We start from the raw sequence: 16,523 nt of genomic DNA on the forward strand, positions 1-16,523 counted from the left end.
ATATCGATGGACAAAGCTTGTGTACAGGCATAATACCTAGAGAACATAGGGCAAAAGAAAGGGTAGTCAAGTGGATTGAAGTAGGAGGAGCACCAAGATGCTTCTAATGAGGGCAAGAAGTGGAAAGCGGGAAAGGATAAAAATATGACAGCCACAACACGCTAGTGCAAAGATCCCAACAACCACTACAACCATTGTAATATTGGTGGTCATGTGGATGAGAAGTGTTGGAAGTTACATCCAAAGCTTAACCCAATGAACAAAAAGAAAGATAATAATAAGAAGAATCTCATGGCCACTGATTCAGGCAACCAGATTGAAAGAAACTCAAACATGGATGAGAAGATCGTTTGTACATCATTGTAAAAGGAGGTGAATTTGAGTAGCCCTCAACAACAAGAAGAGAAAGAAATGGCCAAACTCTTCCACATAAAGATACAGGTCTCTAAGACAAAGATTGATGCTTTGTTTGACTTAGGATCGCAAACGAATCTCATTGCGACAGAGCTGGTCAACAATTTGGGATTAGAAGTTTGTGATCATCCAAGCCCATATCCATTGGGATGGGTAAATAATGATGCAAAATTAAAGGTAACAAAACAATGCAAAATTAGATTTGCAATTAGTGTTGATTTTATTGATGAAGTAGAACTAGATGTAGCTCCCCTTTATATATGTGGAATGGTGTTTGGAAGTCCCTACATGTACATGCGAGATGCAATATTCATGCAGAGAGCCAACCAATATCGGCACACTAAGGATGAACAATTATTCAACATCAATGTGCACAAATGCAAGTTGAAATTTCACTGGTAAGTGCCAACCAAGCCAAGAAATTGATTAGTTCCAGCAAGAAGTATGTTTTACAATTTTTAAGGGAAAATCAGTCTATAGAAGAGTCTGTAAGAGGCAAGGTATCCCTCGAGGTGTGTACTAAGAAACAAAAATAGTAACTAGAAGAGTTGTTACAAGCATATAGGGATGTGTTCTAGAAGCCTAAAGGGTAACCACCCAAGAGGGAAATGGAGCACGAGATCCAAGTATTGCTGGACTCCCCATTGCCAAACATTGGGTTGTACAAGGAGTTTGTTATAGAAGCATGTGAGGTGAAGAAACAATTGTAGCAACTACTAGAATAAGGTGTCATTCGACTGAGTACATCACCATGTGGGTCACCTGTCATCATTTTGCCAAAGAAGGATGGGACTTGGCGGATGTGTATAGATTACAGGGCGTCGAACGAAATCATGCTCAAGAACAGGTACCTCTTGCCTAAAATAGATGATCTGTTGGGTCAGTTGTAGCAAGCGAAATACTTCACCAAGCTAGACTTAGAGTTTAGATATCACCATGTTCGAGTCAGAGAAGAAGATACTTGGAAGACTCCCTTCAAAACCAGACAAGGTTTGTATGAGTGGTTAGTCATGCCATTTGGCATATGTAATGCACCAACTACGTTTATGAGGTTAATGAATGATATATCGCTCCCTTTTATAGATTCATTTGTTATTGTCTATTTGGATGATATATAGGTATACAGTGCTACATGGGAGGACCACATCTCTCATTTGATGCAAGTGTTGGAGACATTAAACAAGCACCATTTGCTATCAAATCTCAAGAAGTGAGAGTTTGCACAACAGTCGTTGGTCTATCTGGTGTATGTGATAAGTGGAGGATAGCTGAAGATAGATCTTGCGAAGATGGAGGCCATTATAAAATAGTCAGTGCCTACTAATGTTTCTGAGGATAGGAGTTTTGTAGGGGTGGCATAGTACTTGGGGAAATTCATAGCCTCGTTTTTGGTGGTAGCAACGCTACTCCTAGTGGAAAGAGTTTCTAGTGGGTAAAGGATCAACAACGATCCTTTGAATTAAAGAAGATTATTCAAGCACCAGTTTTGGCATTATTGAACTTGCAACAACCCATTGAAGTGGAGACAGATGCAAGTGGATATGCTATGGGAGCAGTTTTGATGCAAGGAGGAAGGCCTGTATGCTACCATTCTGAAGTATTTCATGGGGTAGTTCTTAACTACCGTACCTATCACAAGGAGCTCTATGCCTCGTGGCAAGATGTGAAGAAGTGGAAGCACTATCTGATGGGAAAGGAGACAATAATCCACACAAATCACCGACCTCTACACTACCTGCAGGCACATAGTAAGCTACAACAGACCAGGCATTACAAGTGGATGGGGGTTGCTACAACAATTTCATTTAGTGATAAAGTATAAGAAGGGAAATACAAACAAGTTGGCCGACATACTTTCAAAGCCACCCACATCAAAGATCACAACTTTTGAAACTTTGATGCACATGGAACCATTCACCCATGATGCATACAGAGAGGCATATTCAGATGATGAGGACTTCAAGGAGGTGTTACAACAGTTGCAGAGTCAGAGTCATGTGCACGATGGTGACAACTTCGTTGACTGCCATCCTCATGATGGGTTACTCTATATGTTGGATAGGCTATGTGTTCCTAAAGGTGAGCGATTGTAGTTGATTAGAGAGGCTCACACCTCCAAGGTTGTAGGGCACTTTGGTGTAGGGACGATAGTGGCCAACTTGCAAAGGTATGTGTATTGGCCTAAGATGCAAGAACAAGTAGTTAGGTTTATATGAGGATGCATGATTTGTTATACTAGCAAGCCTAGTAACATGAAATAGGGTCTATATCATCCCTTACCTGTAACCACTCCTCCCTAGGAAAGCATTTCCATGGACCTTGGGGGGAGATTTACCAACAACTAGGAAGGGATATGACTACTTGTTCATGATAGTTAATAGGTTCAGCAAGATGTGTGTTCTGATGCCCTATAAAAAGACCATCAATGGGCAAGAAACAACAAACTTGTTCTTTGGACAAGTTTAGGTGCACTTTGGGATACCAAAGAGCATTGTTTCAGACATAGACACGAGATTTCTCAGTGCATTTTGGACTACATTGTGGGAGAAGATGGACATGAAGTTGAAAAAGTCTACAACTTTCCATCCACAAACATATGGGCAGACAAAAGTAGTGAATAGGAATTTGGTGCAACTTTAGAGGGTTATAATTAGAAGTATTTGAAGACCTAGGATAAAAATATGGTATATATACAACACTCTTACAACAAATCAATCCACATTTCTACTGTTAAGTTCCCATTTGAAACTTGTTTTGGATACTTGCCACTCTCACTTTTGGATATTGCCTATGGGCAACAAGAAGTAAGGGAGGATCTTACAGGGGATGCCTTGAGGGCTTAAAATTTTGTTGAGAAGATGAGGTAGATCCATATACAGGTACATGAGACATTGCAGAAGTCACAAGAAAAATAGAAGGCCAGACAGGCTCAACATAGAACAAAGAAGTTCAAGGTTGGAGATAGAGTATGGTTACAGTTGAACAAGAAGAGGCTATAGGGTCATAGTAAGAAAATGAAGGCTCTATGGTATGGTCCCTTTGAGATATTGGAAAAGGTGGGAGATAATGTCTATAGACTCAGTCTACCCCCATACATGCACATTTACTTAGTTGTGAATATGGAGAATCTCAAGCTCTATCAACCTTCCATGTTAAATCATGAAGAGGAATAGGTCCTACCTTCTATAGAGGATTTGACACCAAATGCTTAGGAAAATTTGATAGAAGGTACAATTTTGCAAAAGTTCTATGAGACAGGGGCAACATGACCTTTGGCAGATTGGATTGAAGGGACAACTTCCAAGAAAAGCTAAATTGTACACTCGAGAGAAGGTGGAGGAAAAATTTCCTCACCTCATTGAATAGAAGCTTTTGGGGACCAAAATCCTCCCAAAATGGGAAAGTGTGATCTAGATTGGATCATTATATTGTTTTTCATCCATCTCGATGCTTTTAGAGTGGAAAACGTTGGAGGAATAAGCTTATAGGACTTTTTTTTAATGGTGGGACCTAGTTTGGCAAATTGGGGGTCGAAACCTTCCAGGACCATTTTGAGGGATCAAACAATGTTTTTTGGGGGTAAAACTTTGCTACTTTAGCGTTGCACTTTTTTTTCATATTCTATACAGAGGCTTTTCCAATGATGCAATAATTGCTTCAATTAGAGTCCGCTTGCAAAAGTTATGCCACTCGGAATTCGATCTTCATGTTTTGGCCACCATAATTTAGGAGAATGCCACGTCAACCCCCATAACTCATGGAAAAAGGGTAAACCACATGATTATGATGAAGAAGACTCTAGTAGAGCCACTATGTAACTTTGGTTAAGAGACAAAGAAGTCAAACCTAACCACTAGTAGGCTATCGGGCTATGTTATAATCGAGCCACTAGGAGGAAAATGGGTTCCATTCTTTTCAAGTGCATTTGTTCCATAGATGAGCAGAGTAGACGAGAGGGATACGGAGAGAGCGCATAGAGAGGATTTGTGCATTGTAGTAGCCCATGGGCCATATGCCTTACTTCTTTGTACTTGTATCCATTTTCTATTAAGAGAAAGAGAGTAGAGACATCTCATCTTCCAGTTGAATTTTCTCTTGAAAGGGTTTCCTAAGTTATATCTAGTGTCAAATCTTGGTTTGCAAGTTTTTATTTTGTTGTTCTCTATTTTCTGCATAATTATAATTTGCATGCATATACAATAAACAATAATTCACAGATCCATAAAATCTAAAGAGAAATAAGCCTTCATAGAGTAGATTTCGGATTTTCAAGTATAATTTATTAGATATGTTGCGACAAACTGTCCAATGGAATATCCACTGCAATTTATGGATCAGATTAGGAGCAATTTCTTGGTTCAGTAGGAAGCTGATGTCAAATACATGGCTGTCAAATTGGTAGCTTGTGGGGCAATTTGGCTTCGGAAACTTCTAGTTGAGCTATTTGATTAGCCTTCAGGAGATGGAGCTGATTTTGATTCACTGTGATAGTAAGAGATGTATCAAGCTCTCGGAAATCTGGTTCATGACAAGTCGAAAGACATTCAGATCAGGTACCACTTTATTTGAGGCTGTGTGCAGAAGGGGACAATAAAATACATTATGTACCAATGGATGAGTAGGTTGCAGACATTTTGACCAAGGCTTTGATGAAAGGCAAATTTGTATTGTTTAGAAATAAGCAGGGGTTGGTGCAGAGCACCTTCCTTGACACGAGGGTGTGTTGGAAATGTAGCTTGAAAGGTTTTTCTGCATTGGTCAAGTGCCACGATATGCAGTGAATCACCAAAGATCTCTCATGGCCAAATTAATTAAATATTTCCTAAGTTTGGACATTAGGCATAGAATCAATAGTTTAATTTTTGATTTTATCAACCACTTTTTTTTTTATAACGTTAAGAGTTTAACAAAAGATTATATTGTTACCATTGATCTTAAGTGTCGAGGTGCAATATCAACCCTCCATCACTTTGGAGATGTGTTGGAGATTAGGTCAGAAAATTATAAAAGAGGGAAATGAGTTGTTGGAGAGTTCAATTCGATTTGGCACAAGAGTTACGCATTCAACAGAGATAGGAAGTTGAAGTTACGACAAAGTGTGATCAACACAGGAAAATTTAAGGGGCAATGGGTATTCTTGAGGAGGCCAAATTATTCAGGCCATACAAGTCAATTTAGAGGAACAAGAGCAGAGTGATTTGTTAGGGCCAAGTTGGGCAAATTGATTGGGCTGAAGGGGGCCGAGTTGTTGGGCCATACAACCCAATTTCCAATAAGTCGTACATATTGATTTGGCTGGGCCATATAGGCCAATTTCCAATAAGCCGTATAGATTGATTTGGCTAGGCCGAATTCCATTGGGCCGTACAACTAATTTGCTAGGTCGAAGGACTGAAAATTTCTAGGCAAATTGCTACTATAAATCCCTAAGAAAAGATTTGCTGTAATCAATTTTCTGAAGCTGAATAAAGAGTCCAGGTTTGCTGGTTTTCCCCACATTAGGGTGTCTAGGGTAAAAACTGTGTCAATTATTTTTATTTGCCTGGTTTATTGTATGTTTATTTCTGCTGTTGTGCATATTGAGCTAGGAACCACGAGTATTTCTTGCTATAAAATTTCAGATTTGAGGAACTATTTTTTATCTGTCTTGAGAAATTTGATTGAACATTAAATTTGATCTGGTTTCAAGGAAACTAACAAGAAGTTTCCAGGATGGGGGAGTACGGGAGTGGGGAGATACAAAAAGGGGAAATGCGAGATCATCCACAAATTTTAGGGAAATTTAGGGGGGATGGGGGGATGTTGGGGCCCTTAGCATATGGGTCCTCATCTCTTAAATTATAAAAAACGCAAATAATAATGATATAATTCCAATAATAACAATTCATCCCATGCAAATTCATCATTCTGCAATCTAGTGGAAACACTATAATCCTGCCAATCTTGAAATCCTGAAAACTGTTATGTCTACTTAATTTTGAATGGGATCTACTTTCTGCATATGAAGTCTAATGAGGTTGGAACCACTCTCAAACATCCTGAAACAATTAATGGTAATGTTATAAATTTAAGTAAGATGATAGAAAAGGTCAAATAAAAATTTGAGTAGTGGGAGGGACTTAATAGCTTCACCTACTAAGAGGTCATCATTTTTTGTTCCACGAACTGGAGTGGGAGCACAAACTTCAATCAAGTTAGTGATAATAAAAAGGGAGAAGCAAGAAGTAGACATGGTTATGGGAAGATGTCGTTTTTGGAGTGACTTACCTCTTAGCATCACCAAAAGCAACCCATTTTGGTAGCCAGTGTGATGCTGTTGTCGTTGCGTGCCCATGATACAAAAGTGCTACCTATGAGGAGTTGTGGGGACCAATCCTTCAAGCAGAAATGAAAGACATCAAATCTAGACTGGTCGAGTTGAAGCAATCATGGGAGGTCTCTAGATGCATAGTGATGTCTGATGGCTGGACAAATATGAAGGGTAGGACCCTTCTAAATTTCTTGGTGCACTATCCTAGAGGTACCATGTTTATTAAATCAGTGGATGCATCAACACATATAAAAGATGCAACATTGATATGTGAGTTGTTAGATGGGTTCACTAGGAGATTGGTTTGCATAATGTGGTACAAATCATAACATATATTACAACTAATTATGTGGTTGCTGGTAGGATGCTTATGGACAGGCACCGCTCATTGTTCTGGACTCCGTGCACTGCACACTGTATTGATTTGATGCTTGAAGATACGGGGAAACTCCCCTTCATCAAAGAGGTGATTGATATGGCTAAGAGCATCCCTAACTTCATATATAACCATGCTTTCATTCTTAGTCTCATAAGGAGATATGCCAGAAACAGGGAGTTGCATCATCCCACAATCAAACATTTTGCCACCAACTTCATTACTCTTCAGTCTTTGCTTCAATGTCAGTTTGAGTTGAAGCAAATGTTTGTTTGTGATGAGTGGTGTGATTGTAAATACAACAAGAGAGAGGATGGGAGAGCCATTGCTAAATTGGTGTACACTGACTCCTTTTGGCAAGGAGTAGAAGAAGTGTGCTCAATTAGTGAACCTTTAGTAAAGGTTTTGAGATTGGTAGATAGCGATAAGCCTGCAATGGCTTATTTGTATGAGGCCATGGATAGGGCCAAAGAGACTATTCGAGCTTATTATGTGGACAAGGGTACCCCTGGGTTTAATAAACACATGATGTTATGGGATGTGATTGATAGTTGGTGGATAGGGATGCTTCATCGACCCATTCATGCAAGAACACTTTTCGTCAACCCCACATTTTCTGCAAATGTAACTTTGATTTTGATGGTGAGGTGATGGAAGGGATCCATACTTGTCTTCATAGGATGGTACCTAATCCCGAGGTTCTCAACACAATCAATTGCGAGATAGAGAGGTATCAGGATGGTAGTGGACTATTTGGCTTTGGTGATGCTATTCTTGAAAGGACCACCTTGATGCCACACAAGTGAGAAGTCACGTCTCATTAGAATTTACTAATTTACAACTCTATTTTTTAAAGCCAATTATGTTTTATTTGAAAGTTTTATTATGTTTTAACTTTTCTTTATTTTGTTGTAGATATCTGGGGGTGAAATTATGGTGAAAGGGCACCAAATTTATAGAAATTCACCATTAGAATCTTTGGTCAGACCTGTAGTACTTTGGGGTGTGAGTGCAATTGGAATGTATTTGAGAAAATACACTCAAAGAAGCGCAATAGGTTATAACTTTGAATTTCAATTGAGCAATTACATTTATTGTAATTTATGACCCTCAAGAGTCAAGACTCATTAATTTTTTTATGACACTCTTACAGGTTGGAGTTCTCATGCCTTAATGACTTGGTGTATGTCCATTACAATCTCCGACTATGGATGAAGAAAATGGAGAGAACATTGGATGTGGATGCCATTTCCTTAAACAATATTGATGTATTGTCTAAGTGGAGGGTGGAGTTTGAGGTTCCCATCATATAGGAGTCACCCACATGTAGGAGGAACCAATACAACAATAGGAGCAACAAGAAGAAGAGCAGGAGGAGTAGAATGTGCCAACATCAACACCACCTTCTTTAGATATAGGAGAGCACAGTTCTATACCCATCACTCATCATCTGACATATGGTGTAGGGCTAAGGCTTTTTGTTGTTAGGGGCAGGCTTGGCAAACAACCCATCATCTTTTCTCGTAAAAGGGGGAGAGGGCATTGATCTCAGATAGCTGGCTGCTAGTTTTGTTTCTTTTTCCATTGTACATATAACTCATGATGATGAGATACATTTATATATGTGATGCTATTTTGTGTTGGTTCCCCACATTTGAGTCCTTGATTGGACAATTGTCAGGTTTCAACAAAATTTAGTATCACGTTTGTCGTATCATTTTTCTTTAGCATATAGTAGATCATATATCAATGTTTTCTTCATATTTATGTGCCAATGTGTTTATTTGATGTTGTTGTTGCTTTATATGTTTAAAATCTGAAAAAAAAATGAATATATTTTGCATTTTTTAATGTTTGCCGTAGTTTCAGATTTTGCCATTTTTTCCGAAATGATGTTTTTTGGACCCTCGCTGATTCTTTGCCAATCCCAATTTTTTCAACACTGATTATTATCATTAATTACCAAGGTTAGATCCTCCTCAAAACTCTATCTTTGTTTTGTCTGCTTGGGTAGGACAAAGAGCTTGTTGGCAGGGGGGGTGGTTGCCCAAGCATCCCGTTTTGGGGGAGGGGGCCATTAAGATGGCTCCTATTTTGGGAACCATGTCCCCCACACTAGTGAAATGTTCCTCTTTTCATTTCCCTAATTTTCCCGCAAAGTGGGATGTCCCTTAGGTGCCCCAATCCCGAGAACATGGGAAATGTGGAGTGCATGCCCCCCATCCCATGTAATATTCCTAATTAGCCATGGCTAATTGGAATATTCGATTTTGTTCAATTTTGCCTTCTATAGTTATTTATAAATAAAAAGGTGAGGAAAAGGGGGACATAACTCACTTTTAAAATAAAGTCACTCCTAGTAGTACAACGTTGTGACTTAAAGGCTAAGTTGCAGGAAACGCAGGGGGAGGGTCCGTTTCCGTACGGAAACGAAACGGAAATGAGTTTCCCCGTACCGTACGGCGTGGAAACGAGTTTCCGTCCGTACGGGCGCGTTTCCCGAAATGGAAACGCGCCCGTATGGACGGAAACTCGTTTCCACGCCGTACGGGCCCCGTTTCCCACAAAAAAATACTTGTTTTTTAATTTTTTTTTTCCTAATTAGTTTTTAATTTATTTTAGGGTTTTTAATCACTTCTAGAAACCATTTCTAAAGTTATAAAAGAGCAGTGCCTCTCTTTCTCTCATCACACTATTCAGCAAGGAGTTTCTCTTGGAGATTGGCAGTTGTTTCAGTAGCTGGTGTTTTGAGCATTGAGCAAAGTAGATTTCAGCAGCGGGAGAAAGAGATTTCAACAGCAAGAGAAGGAGATTTCAGCAAGAGATTTCTGTAGCAGCAGATTTGGCTCAGCTACAGCCATATTTCTCTTCTCTTTTCTGGCATTTCTGGGTAGTTTCAACCACAGAAAATTAATTTGGGTAAGCCACATTCATTTTGTTAGTTTTTTCTTACTATTTCTTCAATTTTTCTAGGGTTTATGCAGCTAAATTGCTGAAAAACGTTTTTTATTTATAGATTTGTTTTTTAAATTTATTTTTGCAGCAGATTTGGCTCAGCTACAGCCATATTTCTCCTCTTTTCTGGCATTTTAGGGTAGATTCAGCCACAGATAATTAATTTGGGTAAGCCACATTTATTTCTTAGTTTTTTTCTTACTATTTCTTTAATTTTTCTAGGGTTTATACAACCAAAAATATGAAAAACGTTTTAATAAATTTATTATTTACAGATTTGTTTTTTTAATTTATTTTTGTAGCAATGGCTTCCAGCCAAAGTGCAGCTGCAACTTCAAACCCTAGGGCCAACCCAAGGGCTGAATATTATCCTCTTTGGAGGCATGTGACGAAGCTTCAAAAATGTGGAGGTGGTGGCTCATGGGAATGGCGATGCACTCTTTGCAATATCACGTACAAGGGCTCCTACCCAAGAGTGAAGGCGCATCTGTTGCATGGAGGAGGACAGGGGATTCTGGGTTGCACAAAAACAGCAGATCCGTTGGTAAGGAGTGCATATCAAAGAGAGCAAGATGAGGCGGATGGTACTAAGAGGAGGCATGATGAGCATACTCAGGCTACATCTAACATTGAGCCAAGGATTGTAGTTGAAGCAAGAAAGAGGAGAGGTGGTCACAGTCAAGAACATGAACAAGCAACACCCAAACATACCAGAGGCTCAGGGGCATCCCAATCAGTTCAGGATAGCAGAATTGCTAGATTGGTGAATGTGCAAGCAAGAGAAGAAGCTGATTCCAGAGTTGCCAGGTGCATTTATGCATGTGGTATCCCATTCAATGTTGTTCGCTCTCCTTACTGGCAAGATATGATAAGGGCAGTTAACAAAGCTCCTCAAGGGTACAAGGGGCCCAACTATGAGAAAGTCAGAACCCAGCTTCTCAAAAATGAGAAGGAACTTGTGGAGGACGTTTTAGCTCCAATTCGTTCTTCCTGGAGGAGCTCTGGGGTTACCATAGTCTCAGATGGTTGGACAGATATGAGGCGCAGACCATTGATAAATATCATTGCCACTTCCCCCAAAGGAGCAATGTTTATCAAGGCAGAAGACTGCTCAGGAGAGGTGAAAGATGCACAGTTCATTGCTGATGTTATTATAAAAGCTATTGAACAAATAGGGGCTAACAGGGTGGTGCAAGTTATCACGGATAATGCACCAGTTTGCAAAGCTGCAGGTTTGATTATTGAGGGGAGGTATGACCACATATTTTGGACACCATGCATTGTCCATAATCTGAATCTGATCTTAGAGGAGATCGACAACAAAGTTTCCTGGATAAAGGAAGTCACAGGGGATGCAAGGGAGATTATCAAATTCATCACCAACCACCACCAGTCTCAGGCCATATTTCGAGAGTACTCCAAATTGGAGTTGTTAAAAGTTGCTGAGACAAGATATGCCTCAAACTTCGTGATGTTGCGCCGCCTTGTTGAGGTTAAGCATGCATTAGTTTCTATGGTGGTGAGTCAACTGTGGATTGAGTGGAGACAAGCAGATTCAGAGCGGGGATCTATGGTGCGTAGATTGTGCCTTGATGAGGATTGGTGGAGCAAGGTAGATTTCTTGCTAAAGTTCACAACCCCTGCATTTGAGCTTCTCCGGAGTGCTGACACTGACCAACCTTTCTTGGGAGAGGTATATGATGGCATGGATTCCATGGTTGAGAAAACTATGGAAATCATTTCGCAGGAGTCTCCACAACTTCTGTTTGTTGATGATCATTTTGCTGGTTTGATCAAGAAAATCATTGTTGACAGGTGGAACAATTTCAATACACCATTGCACACTTTAGCACATGCTTTGAACCCCAAATTTTATGATGAGGAGCTTATTGCTAAAAGCAATTGGAAGAGGAAGGCACCCCATAAGGATAGAGAGGTGGCTACTGGGGTGAAAAAAGCACTAATGAGAATGTTTCCTTCTCACCTACATAGGGAGGTAAAGGAGGAATTTGCCAGTTTTGCTGCAGGAATAGATGATTATGCAGATATATCAGCTTTGGAGGAGAGAAGCACCATGAATCCAGTTAGGTGGTGGATTTGTCATGGAGCAAATGGTGTACATTTGCAAAGCCTTGCCATTCGTATTCTTTCACAAGTGGCAAGCTCTTCATCAGCAGAAAGGAATTGGAGCACTTATGGTTTTATTCATTCTGTGAAGCGCAATAGGTTGGGCTCACAGAAAGCAGATGATCTTGTTTATGTGCACTCCAACCTTCGCCTTGCATCTCGTAGGGGTCCAGAATACAACAGTGGTCTTTCTAAAGAATGGGATGTGGATGCAAAAAATCCTGATTTGGATCTCTCTCTTGCTGCCCTGAATATTGAGGAGGATTCTGGAAGTGGAATTGGTGCATCATCTTCTTCAGCACCACCATCCACTGTTGAGCATTCTGCTGCTTCTATTTTTGATGAGGATTGTTATGATGAGGATTAGTCTTTTGTGACTTGTCTCTATAGTTCTTGCAGTCTTATAGTCTTTATTGTACTTGCAGCCTCATATGCTAATATAAATAAAGGCTGATTTTGGATTTTCCAGTTCCTATATTTTTATTTTCATTATGTGATGACTCATGAGTAAATGTGATCATTGTGATGTAAATTTAATCTTAATGTTAAAATGTTTAAGTAAATGTATCATTAATGCTGTATGATTGCACATATATATATTAATAATTTTTAAATGTTTTTAATATATATATATATATATATATATATATATATATATATATATATATATTATATATATTCGCGTTTCCCCGTTTCCAAAATTTGGGGAGGTCGCGTTTCGTTTCGCTTCCGCGTTTCGTTTCGCTTCCCCGTTTCCCCGTTTCGTGCAACTTAGCTTAAAGGGGAACCAAGGGAGCCAAAGGACCACACAGAGATGGGGCCCATGCAGACACTTGGAGGGGCTACGCAGATGGAAAGGAACACGTGGCAAGAGAGGGACTGCGTTGGAGGAGGTGGGCCTTGGGATTGAGAGAGGCCAACACTATAAAGGAGAGGGGAGCCTCCTCATTTTGTCATTTGATTATGTGCATTTGAGCTAGTCACTTCGACTTAGAGCACGCTGGCTGTTTAGCTGGTCCGCAACACTGTTTAGTGCATCGAGTATCTCCATTTGGAGATCTCACCCTTAGCCCTGGGTGACTTCGAGTGCCTACTTGGGCAAGGTAGTTTTCAGCAGTCTTTTGTAGGAGGATTGATCTTTGGAGTGAGGAGGAACTGAGCATTTTGGATAACTGCGCAGTCTTGAGAGAGGGACACAGTTCTTTTGGTGGGAGTTCTGGATTGAGGGGTTTGCGGAGGATTTGAGCTGGGAGATTGAGCAAGGGATCAACTCTTGCATATTGGAGGATTTTGGCAGAGTTTCGGGCTGAGTTTTGGTGGATTCTATTCAGTGGTAGCGCAGAGCCTTGAGGGACAGCGTAGATCCTCAAGGGGGTGATTTTCAGGGGTCAACTATTTCAGAAAAGCTTTCTGGGTTTTTCTGGGTTTCTTGAGTAGAGTCTGATTCCAGAGTTTCAACATTTTCTGAGAAGGGGAACAGCCCCAAATCCTCATTTGATTTCCAGCAATAGCAGCAACATGACAATTCTCTAGCAGTTTGGACGCAGTTCAGAGAAAGGCCATTCCTTTGCTATTCTGAGTGTATTTCTTCACTTGCCTTGTGCAAGTCGAGGTGCCATCTTTCTGATCACTTCCTGTATTCATTCCATTGCTCAGTATAATAAAATGGCTTAGCATTTCTCTCTACATTTCTTGAGTATCTGCTTGTATTCTGTGTTTATGTTATTATATATTGCATCACTGTTATTTTCTTTTTCCGGTTACTGTATCATTTGCACGTATTGGGTTGGAGTTTGCTTGTGTTTGAGGAATATCCCTGAAACGGGATATTACATCCCATGAGCATGGGAAACATCAGGTGCGCACTCACACCTTGGGGGATGCATTCCTGTGGAACACTGGCATATTTTATTATGAGATTTTGATCTTTTTCATAATATATAATTGGACATAACTTATATTTATCCAAATAAAGAATATTTTGTGCACATAATGAAAAGGGAGGCGAAAATGCCATTATAAATATGAAAAGGATAATTAATGACATAGTCACTTCCTTTCCATTATGTGCATGAAACACTATTTATTTGGATAAATAGAAGTTATTTTGTTGAAGTGGTTCAAGGAACCTGCTCCAGTGTGCTGCCTTGTGAAAAATGGACTCCCTTCCACCTAGGTGTTAGGTCTGATGAGTATCTTTTCAGCCAAAGTTTCCCGGGATTTGCACCTGGATTTCTCCCTTTTGAAACTCATGCCACTACAGGCAGGGCAGGCGACATTGAGAATGGAACCCTGGTTGGTGGCTCAACACTTTGACTGCACCAGTGAACAGTGCTCCATTGGCTATTTGTTGATATTGACTCCATTAAGTTGGGCCGCTTTTAGAAATGCACCTCTGATCAGCAAGAGAACTACTAAAAATTTGTTTGCAATGAGAATGCCTTTTTCAAATATGAACCTTGAAAAGTCACAATTTAACCAACTTGCTTGATTTAGTCAATTGAGGGAGTTGAATGAGAGGAGTTTCGAGAAAATAAACCTGTGACATGTCTCGGTTGTGTTGTAATTGACTTATGCTGGAATTCTCTTATCCATAGTTGGGCATGCCTTACTTTGGTACCATATTTTAATTATGCATTTATGTCGTGTATAAAATGCTCAGTAACATAGTAACGATGACCATCACTTTGTTCACCCATGGGACAAATCTCAACATGCTACCCTCTTAGTATGTGATTTCTAATATCTATTCATAATTTGTGGACGTTAAAATAATTTCTTTCTTTCTTTCTTTCTGATGTATTTTGCAACTAAGAATCTGTTGAAGTATCATTTGTCGTTTAGGTTTTACCAGATAAGTAATTGATGTGATAGTATGTTTCCAGTGCTCTTTTTATTGAAAGGAACATCACCTTTCTCTGCAGCAAACATAAACCAAGTAAGGGGGTGTGGTGTTGATCAATTCTGTTTGAGATCTCTGATTGTTTTACAATTCTGCACATACATGCAGCTTGTAATTTGGTACTTCCCATAAAAGTTTGTTTCACGAAGCAACATTCTCTGCTTCATTTATTTTCAGGGTCCAAATGTTTATGTTCTTTCCCATTTTCATTTTGGTGCTTATAGAGGCATGCACGGTCCCAAAAGCTATTTGCTGAAGGAAGGTTGAAGCTGATGCTCAACAGTGATGGAGAAGTAGAGGAAGATGCTGAAACCCATGCAGAAAGGCATGCCCGGATAGTTGCTGCTGCAGAGGTTTAAGTTGTTCACTTGGACAATCATATTCTTTTGACTTTTCCTGTCATATACATTTGTTTTGAGATATGTTACATGTGTTGATCTTTCAGATTCCACAGACAACTAAGAACTCAAAGAAAAGAAATAGAGGACGGCAACGACAGAAGCAACGAATGAAGAAGGTGGGATGATTTCAATCTGGCACATGGTAAATTTTCCCTTCTTTTTAGTTTTATATGTTCGTTTGACATGATATTGTTGTTCTTTCCAGAAAGCTTTAGAGACTGGAAGCAAGAAAACTCAAGTGAAGTTCTCATCAGAGGCTTCTACGAAGAAAATTAATGCTGGGAAAATATGAGCATAACAAAAGCGTCAATATAATGTTTTGGCACATGCATGGCTGGAGATGGAAGTTTTACGTGTTTTTCAGCCAGTGAAAAAGGTTTTTATTTTGAGATGACTATGCATTTGAAAGCAGAGTGAAATTGCAGACAAACTTAAAAAAGCTTTCCTTCTGAGCATGTTTATCAGTTTTTCTCAGATGAGAAGCCATTGAAATAAAATTTTTATTTAAGGATTTTTTAGTGACTGGAAAACAAGAGACTGAAATATAACTTGCTTATCAAGTTTTTTCTGAATGCATTCATGCTTACTTGAACCTAATGCTTTATTGGAGGCAATGGATGTGCAATCGAGTGTATAAAGAATTTGTAAGCTCATATTTCTTTATCATTGATTTTTATGGAAACATTTTGATTTGTCATTTATTATAAGAGAGCAGTTGATTACCTTCTGCCTCATAGACTTATTTGGGTGTGTACAGTCACCCTACTTGGCAATATCACATTTATTCTGTAAGATAAGTCCTGGTTTTTGAAATCAAATAGATGATGATGTTGTATTTGTTGTGCTGCTTGAAGAAGGAAGGGTAAAATACAAGCTTTAAATATCATTCATTATCATTGAGAATATATAGTGATTGGCATGCCCTTATCGTGCTAGTGCAAGGGGCAGTTGATAAGGCCCTTATTCCCATGTTGAGATTCGGAGTAATGAAGCAATCAACCAACTAAACTTTTGACCTTTGTGTTGCTTTCAGTGGCA

At 39.4% G+C, this 16,523-nt stretch overlaps 1 protein-coding gene across 3 annotated transcripts in view; it reads left to right on the forward strand.

Moving 5' to 3' along the window:
* LOC149179239 (uncharacterized) overlaps positions 1-16,186 on the forward strand; it is a 101,074-nt gene extending 84,888 nt beyond the window's left edge. For 2 of the 3 annotated variants that reach the window (XM_089420571.1, XM_089420569.1), the window contains 3 exons: positions 15,309-15,437; positions 15,530-15,601; positions 15,691-16,186. In XM_089420571.1, coding sequence (XP_089276697.1) covers positions 15,309-15,437; positions 15,530-15,601; positions 15,691-15,777 — 288 coding nt within the window. In that variant the 3' untranslated portion in view covers positions 15,778-16,186. Of the gene's footprint in view, positions 1-15,308; positions 15,438-15,529; positions 15,602-15,688 lie in introns of all 3 variants that reach the window. The other variant, XM_089420570.1, reaches the window with a different exon arrangement.
* The last annotated feature ends 337 nt before the right edge of the window (positions 16,187-16,523 follow it).

The sequence above is a fragment of the Pinus tabuliformis genome, chromosome 4_1 (genome assembly GCF_031772625.1).
Source record: "Pinus tabuliformis cultivar Carrire ecotype Pingquan chromosome 4_1, CPIR1, whole genome shotgun sequence".
NCBI classification, from domain to species: domain Eukaryota; kingdom Viridiplantae; phylum Streptophyta; class Pinopsida; order Pinales; family Pinaceae; genus Pinus; species Pinus tabuliformis.